This window comes from Electrophorus electricus, chromosome 6, assembly GCF_013358815.1.
Source record: "Electrophorus electricus isolate fEleEle1 chromosome 6, fEleEle1.pri, whole genome shotgun sequence".
Classification (NCBI taxonomy): domain Eukaryota; kingdom Metazoa; phylum Chordata; class Actinopteri; order Gymnotiformes; family Gymnotidae; genus Electrophorus; species Electrophorus electricus.
Genome location: NC_049540.1, coordinates 13,809,334 through 13,818,280, shown reverse-complemented (window position 1 = coordinate 13,818,280; position 8,947 = coordinate 13,809,334). Strand labels below are relative to the sequence as shown.

Here is an 8,947-nt window from a genome sequence, read left to right as displayed (position 1 = left end):
CAACTGATGGTTTTGCTGGTGGCTGTAGCAATCTTAATTTAAACTCACTAGCCCACCAGGCGTAACTTGTCGTATCCCCCCTACAACAACAGCAAACAATATTTCTTTTTACCGAAGTCCTATTTATGCTAGCTAAAATTTATTTGAAATAATACCCTGCATATACGTCCTTTGTCCCACAAGCCCATTGTATACGACAGAGGAAACCCTGTGTCCTATGCGGCGCCATCTTGGATAGGCAGTCTCTCTCCAGCCCAGGATAACCTGCAGATCCCTTCGGAAAGCTCAAGGCACTAAAATAAACAACATAATCCTTGGTAAGGACACATACCACGTAATATATGCTTGAATTTTTATTTGCATCTATAATATCAACACCACGAAAATATATGTTTCAGTATGCGTTTGAGAGTGAATGTTTGGAGAAACAACACCTGGTTAGCAAGCTAACTAGTTACCTAGCGTTAGCTAACATATCAACATTGCTCGCTAGCGTTACCTAAGAAGTCGCTTGGGTAGCTATAGCTGTGTTTCCAGATAGCTAGGTAGCTAGCAGGCTAACTGGTGTGGAATTGGTGGGCAGTTTGTGTCAGGAAAACAGGAAGAGGGTGACCAAACGACAACAGAACCAGTTTTGGTCGTATTTGGAATGTTTCACCTTCAAGTCGTTATCAAATCATCGCTATTTTTTATAACGTTAAGATAGCCATTTCCTTCAACCGAGACTGCTTTGTTGTAGGTAGGGAGATGATTTTATTCGGAGATGTTTAGCAAGCTAACGCTAGCTGACAGTTAAGTCGATCATGCATGATAGTTGAACAGCGAGACAACTATTCAGTTACCCAGTCTTGCTAGCTGTCATTAGCATTCTGAGTGGAAGTAACGTTAACTGTTATTGTGCAGTTATTTAGATAGGTAACTTGCTGGCTCGATATGTTAGGTATGTAGGTGCTTGTCACACAAATACAACGATGTAACACAACGGGCAATTTAATGACAACCGTTTGTTAGTTAAATAATTGTGACTGTGGGCATTTAAAAACAATGCCGTGTTAGCTAGCTAGCTGCCGTGTTATCTAGCTAGCTAGTTACCTAGCTTTTGCTAGCTAGCAGTACTAACGGTACCTGAATGGCTAAATTAGCTAGCTTAGCGGTTAGTAAATAACTCCTGTCGTCACGGCACAAACTATGCGATTTTAGTGTAGTTTACTGTTTCTTGATTCTAAATAACTAGTTGCCAAACAGTGGTGATTGAAAAATGTGTCTAACATCGTTAGCCAGCTAACCTGTTTTACTCCAAGTGTTAGCTTCGCTAGCTAGATCTTAATGTCACTGCTTACTGGCCTGTGACGAGCAGGCCAGAGCATCCACGATTTTAATCTTGGCTATCGATAGGAAGTTGTCAAGATAAGGGTTAGCTAGATTGGTTAGGTGGAGTAACTGTGTTAACGCAAAAATATGCTGTCAGTGACGCATTATAAAAAGGAAGGCTGTGAAAGGTATCTGAAAGAAAAAGTAGTTTGAACCAGAATAAGGAAGTGCCGAAACTGCAGTCTGATCACATGCTTTCCTCTGCTTCTCCTTAATAGGCGCAACTAAACCCTGTTCCAAGTGCAAAGGGTTTTTATCAGTTTACAGTGTTAAGGTCTAAGTATTTATTAGTAAAGGTTGCTGTCCACTGTTGTGAAATCAGATTTGTCTTGCATCAGCTTGTAAAGACACCTGCTCCCAGGAAAGTGTGTGTATGCTATTTGACTGGTGAGATAGTTGAATGTCCCTGAAGCTGTTTGTATGGACATCCAGACTGTGAAACTATGGCACACAGTTGTGCCATGTCACATATGTAGGCTAATGAAAGTGCCACATGATGCAGGGTCATATGAGGAAGAACACTAAGAGGTACTAAAAGCTTACTGTAACTTTGACACTGGGACCTCAAAGGTATGGTGGTGGTAAAATTACATAGCAAGGAACTGGAACACTGCATAACCAAAAACTGTACTGTCATGATAATGTTTTTCACCCTTTGCTTTGCAAGATAAAATTGTTCGCAGGCAACAAAGAATTTTCCTAAAAATTGTGTTAGCCTCAGGGACAGGTTTGACTGCTTTACAGGGATGCCATTACTTAGGAAAACATTTTCAGAAAAGTCTTGTCTGGTGTGGGGAGCCTGAGTAATTTGTTCATTGGTAAGGTAATTAATGCTGCTAAAACACTGCTGTATTGCCTGTCAAGATAGTATTTAGGCCACTTGGTATTAAGACTTATTTTCTGTGCTTGTGTGACTGTGGATTATTATATAATGTGGCCAGTTGAACTAATATGCTTCCTATTTAGTCCCACAAAAAGGACCCGTTAATATAAGGGTCCCATTCTTCTTTTCTTTTTAAGCTTGACTGTTTACAGCTCACATTACTGTTAGAACTGAAGCTCTCAGGGCATAGCTCAGTCATCTACTCTTTGGCAGTCTGGTTGTTGTCTCATCTTATTATAGCCTGTGTAGTCTGTTTCTTTGCATAACAGAATTGGATTAGTGATTCTTATATTTTTCAGCCTGTCCTAAACTCATGCATGACAAGGCAGCAGCTCTCTGCCATTGTTTGTGGCTCTGATTCATTATTTAGTTATCCATTTCAGCAGTGACTTCCCTTGAGGATAAAACCTCTTAGGCATGGCATCAGTTGACTGAGTTAATTTAATTCTTCCTTGAGGTTCCAAGATGTAATTTGATTTAAATGTAGTAATAAAATATTTCAGTCTAGTACAGAAAGTAGCTGTATAAAGTTATGCAATAATACAGCTAAAAAGAATTAACAGTGGATCAAAAACATTCTTATTTATGGTTCATTGGAAGTTACAGTTTGTAAGTTGTATGGGATATTTCAGGATGGAACCATTTAACTGAATTATGTCAGTTGAAATATTTGTGTGTGGTTGGTGCCAAGATGTTTGAAAGCTATACCTCTTTACCTGTAAAAAGAGGTAAAGACTGTTTGTTTTAGATGCCCAGAGGCTGTTGCTGGTTTATGAACCTGCCAGGGTGACGTACAGCTCAACACTAAAATGAGTCCATTGCAGAATGCAAAACTTTGTCAGCCTTAGTAACCAAGATGCAGTACGGTGGTCTGGCACTCTTTTTCACTCCTGTTTAGCTCTTTCTCTCTTTTTTTTCAGAGCCACAATGGCCACAGCACCGTACAACTACTCCTATATTTTTAAGTACATCATCATTGGTAAGTAAAAATGGGTGTGAAGGTAATCTGTGGGTCAGACAGAGCCACATCTGTAGGTCATACTACTACATGCGTACACTACTACACGCTCTCTGCTAAGTCTGTTTTCTGTTTGTTTCTGTTCTGATGACTGTGCAACCGTTTTTCCTCCCCTCATGAATGTACCGCTGATCATGGAGGGCTCTCTTATTGTTGGTACTAGATGGGGGTCTCTACTGTGTAACACATTGGCATTTCAGTTCTGTGTGGACTTTAACATCTTCCTGCACTTTTCTCAGGGGACATGGGGGTAGGAAAGTCATGCTTGCTTCACCAGTTTACAGAAAAGAAATGTAAGTACGGCACTCACCTCATCCAATTTGAATCCCACCTTGAATGCAGCATGTTCCCATTAAGAATTATGTGTAAGGCAAGTGAGGGTGGTATTTTTAAGTTAATTTTTCATTTTGGGCCATGGAAGGGGCTCTTAACAGTGAATAGTGCATGATTGCTTATGTGGAGGAGTGCTGGAGCTCGCGTGTCTGCTCTGCAGTACTGCTATATTTCAGTGGAAGATCTGGTCCCTTAAATAGGCAAGCGGAACTGCAGATGTGGCGCTCACATTCACAGAGGGCACGTCCTGCATCGCACTGCACAAGCGGCCCATTGAGAGCGCAAAACAAATGGGAGGAGTGTGTGTGTGAGTGTGTGTCTCTCCAGGTTTGAAGATTCCCCTTTGCTCATGTGCACACTGAAGAAGAAAAAAAAAAGGGGGGGGGGGGGGTTGCAGGGCACAACAGCGGAAAAGATAGAGCATAGAAATTCAGCATCAGTGTGTTAAGTGGTAACCCCAGCTGCTCGTGCATTTTAACACATTTGGCAGAAGCAGGGAGGAATATCTCTTCATTTTCATTAGGATTCTTTCTCATTCTGTCAAAGCAGGCAGGAACGTTTTGGCAAATGTCTGAATCTTTATGGCTACAAAAATACTCACCATTTTGAATGAAAAAGGGCCCAGACCTGTCTCTGTTTACGCCCATGTTTGTTCGCATGGGTGTCATCTCCGTGTGCCTTAGCAGGTGTACCCTGCTGATTTGCAGAGTGAATGAGAACTAGTGTAATTACTGTTATTAGCTTCAAACACACAGGTTAATTACAGCTGGAAAGACACTCCTAGCTGTGGGGCTAGGAGTGTGCCCTAAAATGAGCTGTTCACTTTCATTAATTTTGACCACTGGCAGGCCTTCAGAGAAGTAGTCATTTTAATTCTTCAGCTTGGTCAGTGTTTTCACCCTGTATTATTTATTCATGGCAGTATGAAATGTGAATAAGACAGCAGTTTTAGGTTTTGTATTGCATTGCATGACTTCTTGGTGGTGCTGTGCTTTATGACAAAGGTACTAAATTTTTAAGAAGCAGCTACATCTAAGTCTCCATGTTATCTGCAGTACTGATGTGCACTGTGAGTTCCTGAGTTTGCCCAGAGTCACCTTTTTTTGTGTGTGTGTGTGTGTGTGTGTGTGTGTGTGTGTGTGTGTGTGTGTGTGTGTGTGTGTGTGTGTGTGAGATCATGTAATTAAATGATTAAGTATCAGTATTGTCTACACTCTCTTTGCGTGGGTCTCTGTGTGCAAGAAATCCCATAAAGCCCTGCTCTCCCCTCAGTCATGGCGGACTGCCCCCATACAATCGGCGTGGAATTCGGGACGCGAATAATCGAGGTGAGCGGGCAGAAGATTAAGCTGCAGATCTGGGACACGGCGGGGCAGGAGCGCTTCAGGGCGGTCACACGCAGCTACTACAGGGGTGCTGCCGGCGCCCTCATGGTGTACGACATCACTAGGTACGCCTCCCACTCTCCAGTCACCCTGCTCCTCCATTCCGTTAGCCCCAGCTGGGAAAGCGCTGTAGAACACTGGTTACCCAGTTTGTTGGGAGCAGAACCTAAGAAAAATGATGGGAGGTTTTCATTGCATCACCTGTACTAAGAGCAAGATTTTACTTCAGGGTTTTGGTTTTTTTTCCCCCCTTTAAGAGAGCAAATTAATACTCCTGATAGGGACTCCTGGAAAAAATGTTACACCTGGTAGTATTCCCTGTTCCTGCCTCTCATTTTCTCCCAGTTCCCTCAGAATGGAGAAATTTTATCAACTGTCTGCCAAGTCAGCACAACAACCCACCCGTCCCTGAAGAGGGATGGATTCTGAGAACAGTCCCAGAAATGCTCTGTAATACAGCTCTGAACATAAAGGTTTCATTTTACTTTGGTGGGAGGGCACGGTTCACACCACCCAACCTAACTCATCGTAACAATCTTTTATGTTATATAAAACAGCCAGTCATATTTATTGTTCTGTACAATAAATATTTTGTATTAGAACATGTTGCAGGATATGGTCAGTGAATAGTGGGTGTAGTATGTGCATTAATTTGTTACGCTTCACCAAAGATTTGCTAAAGCAGACATGAGTGTCAGGACAATGCCGTGATGGTTCAGCTGGAAGTCTAATGTGCCATCTGTCTGCTGCACTGCTAGTGTGCTTTGTCTAAATGAGTTCAGTCACGATGACTCTGACTCTCTCTCTCTCTCTCTCTCTCTCCCCCCCCCCCCCATTGTTTCCATGCAAGGAGAAGCACATACAACCACCTTAGCAGCTGGCTGACTGATGCAAGGAACCTCACAAACCCCAATACTGTGAGTGCCACTTTATACCTGACAGTGTGACTTTTGAAATTTTTATTTTTGTTTTTCTATTATTTTGCCGTGTTTGATTTCTTGGTTGTTTTGTTGTTGCTTTTACTGAGTCACAAACTGACTGTTTTTGCAGGTGATCATTCTCATAGGCAACAAAGCAGACCTGGAAGCTCAGCGAGATGTGACGTATGAAGAGGCCAAACAGTTTGCTGAGGAGAATGGTGAGATGGTCCATGGCAGTCTTGACTGTTACTAATTCAGAACAGAACTTGTCCATAAAATATATAGTGAAAAGTATGATTTGATAGGCTGCAGTTTCAGCAGGAAACCATCAGTCACAATGATTCAGACCAGCCTGTGGAATCGCTCTCGATTCACTGATGTCTATGCTTTTCTCTGCAGGATTGCTATTCCTGGAAGCAAGTGCAAAAACGTAAGTTAGCAATACTGTTGGTAATGGTGGTGTCCAATTCCTCAGGCTAAGCTCAGTCTGTGTTCGAATGTAACATGTCAAATGTAGGTGAAGTTGTATGGGGATTGCTAAACAGCTTGAAAACACAGGCTGCAGGATAGTCTATTGATTGGGCACCAGTCATATTGCCTCAGAACGACCCTTGCTGGTTGCTTTACTCATTGCTGTATCTGACAGAGGCGAGAACGTGGAGGATGCCTTCCTGGAGGCGGCGAAAAAAATCTACCAAAACATTCAGGATGGCAGCCTGGACCTAAACGCAGCAGAGTCTGGGGTTCAGCACAAGCCCACTGCGCCTCAGGGCGGCCGACTAACCAGCGAGCCACAGCCTCAGAGGGAAGGATGTGGCTGCTAATGACCAACACTACCGGCCTACTTTCCTTCATACCTACCTACTCCACCTGGCACCCACCCTGATCTTCTGCTCATTCTCCCCCTCCTCCATCACCCCATTCAGGCCTACATCCGTACTGCCCTGACCCACAGGGGGAGCATGAGCAATGGCTGACGACAGGAGAGAGCAACAGACACGACTGGCTGTTTGTCATCTCCTCCTTCTTTCATTGCTTACCTGTTTACCTGCCTTCCCCCCCCTCGTCTTCTCCCTTTCTCCTTTGAGCTGACTATAGCTGGCAATGTTAACTGTCACTGGATACATCAGGTGATACAGACCTGTTGAAGGAAAACCTGGGGTTACTGACTGAGAGCCGAACCGAGCAGGCTGGTGTTTTTTTTATTCATTCGTTGTACAGCTCACTAACACAATTCAAAGTTTATCCATAAGGAACTCAGAATCCAGGGCCTTGTAGAAAGAAGCACTGGGTGAATTGTTAATTATCAATGCTTGGTTCAGTTTAGAAAAGCTTTTTATTATTTAAGAAAACAGGATTCTACTGAGATCAGTAATGAAGTTTGGCTCTCAGAGCTGAGGGATAGAAATGACTGTAATGTCAGGTTTGATGCAGCCACAGGGAAATGTGGCTCACAGTAGTTCTGTGACTTAAGATTAAAGTCATTTGAATGGTGTCTGTAAGACACCAAGTGGTGGTTGAACGTGTATTGGTCAATGAGATTTCTGACCTTGGTCCATTCTGGCCATGGCCTTTAACTCACAGAGAGAACACCCAGTCAAAATCTTGGAACATTGCTTCCTAGTGCTGAACATACAACACTGAATCGTTAAGGAACAGCCACCACAAACATCAAATGCAGGTTCTATACAGACAGCACATGGAAAGGATTTGGGCGGAGGGGGAATTCTCATCATTGTAAATGTATATGGGTGGAGAGCAGGCATTTCACACTCATAATGTGTGCAATTTCTTTTTTGGGGCTAGAGGGGATGGGTCTTTTATCAGACATCTGTGACAATTTAAAAAAAGGCACCTCCCCTGACCCCCCCTTTAATTCCCCACCCCATCATTTCATTGCACCAATTCCCTCTCACTTACTTTCCTATTCAACCATATTGAGTAGAACTTCATCTGTCCTGACCAGCGGGTTTTTTTGTTGCCTTATTATATAACTAAATGTTAATATTACCATCACTGTTTAATCTTACTTTGCTGCACTTACTCAGCATACTGCAGACTGGATGTCTTTGTCAAAATAAAACATACTGTTTTACAATATTGCTACATTTTTATTTTAGATCTTGACAGGAAAAAGCTTTGCATACTTTTGGCTGTAAATTTGACTGGCTGCTGTCATATAGGCTTGTATAGTAACACCACAGACCTCACCAGAACAGCTTACAAAGCAGTGCTAGGGATCTACTATATAATTTGATTCATGTATACGCTTTTCTTATTCAGCAGCTGTATATAAGGCTAAATATCTGTTGGTGGTGATGCAAAACAGGGCAGGGGATATTCAACAGCACTGGCTCTAATGTATAGCTAATATTTGTGAGTCACTGGTAACTCTTACCTAGGAAACTAACCTTTTCTTATTGAATGTCAGTGTGGACAGGCTCACTTTCTGGGCACTGGATGTTCTGTTAAAATTCCACATTGTACCTGTTTGCTGGCTACAAGTAGCAAACTCAAAGCAGGGACTGGTGCAGCACTTAAGTTTGCAACTTTACTTGTATGTGGCAAACAAAAAGAGCAAATGAAATCATAAGATCATCCTTTTATCAATGTCCTCAACTCTTACACCAGACGTTCTTCAGGGAGGATTTTGTTTGAAAGCTGAGGACTGAAAGTTTGGTATGCTGTAGGGGGAGTGAAGGTTTTAGGGTTTAGTCTTGTTTGTGCTCTGCCCATCTCTTTGCTGTCTGAATCGCCACTTCTGGCTGTGTGCTGATTTAAAACGTATGTATAAATTTATACATATGTATAAATTTTTGAAGGAGCTGTGCTAACAAAATGCGTTATTACGTGTATATGATTAAGATGTTGACATTTTGATTTTAATAATAATAAAATGTTCTAGACAGAAAATATTATATTGGATGTGACGAATACTTTGTGTTTTGTTTATAGAGGAGCAATTGGTGATCTGGTAGTATATTTTTAATTACAAGGGTGCAAGGTGAAAAATGATAATCATGAGTCTTCTCAAGTA

At 42.2% G+C, this 8,947-nt stretch overlaps 1 protein-coding gene across 2 annotated transcripts; it reads left to right on the top strand.

Annotated features, from left to right (window-relative positions):
- The first annotated feature begins 208 nt into the window (after positions 1-208).
- rab14l (RAB14, member RAS oncogene family, like) lies at positions 209-8,828 on the top strand. Of its 2 annotated transcripts, none has more exons than XM_027020590.2 (8): positions 209-317; positions 3,175-3,233; positions 3,512-3,565; positions 4,878-5,055; positions 5,841-5,907; positions 6,041-6,128; positions 6,310-6,340; positions 6,557-8,828. In XM_027020590.2, exons 2-8 carry the CDS (start codon positions 3,182-3,184, stop codon positions 6,732-6,734), a joined length of 648 nt encoding a protein of 215 aa, XP_026876391.1. In that variant the 5' UTR covers positions 209-317; positions 3,175-3,181; the 3' UTR covers positions 6,735-8,828. The 2 variants fall into 2 exon arrangements, with proteins under 2 accessions (XP_026876391.1, XP_026876392.1); XM_027020591.2 differs by lacking the exon at positions 209-317 and adding an exon at positions 582-739.
- Positions 8,829-8,947: the final 119 nt, after the last annotated feature.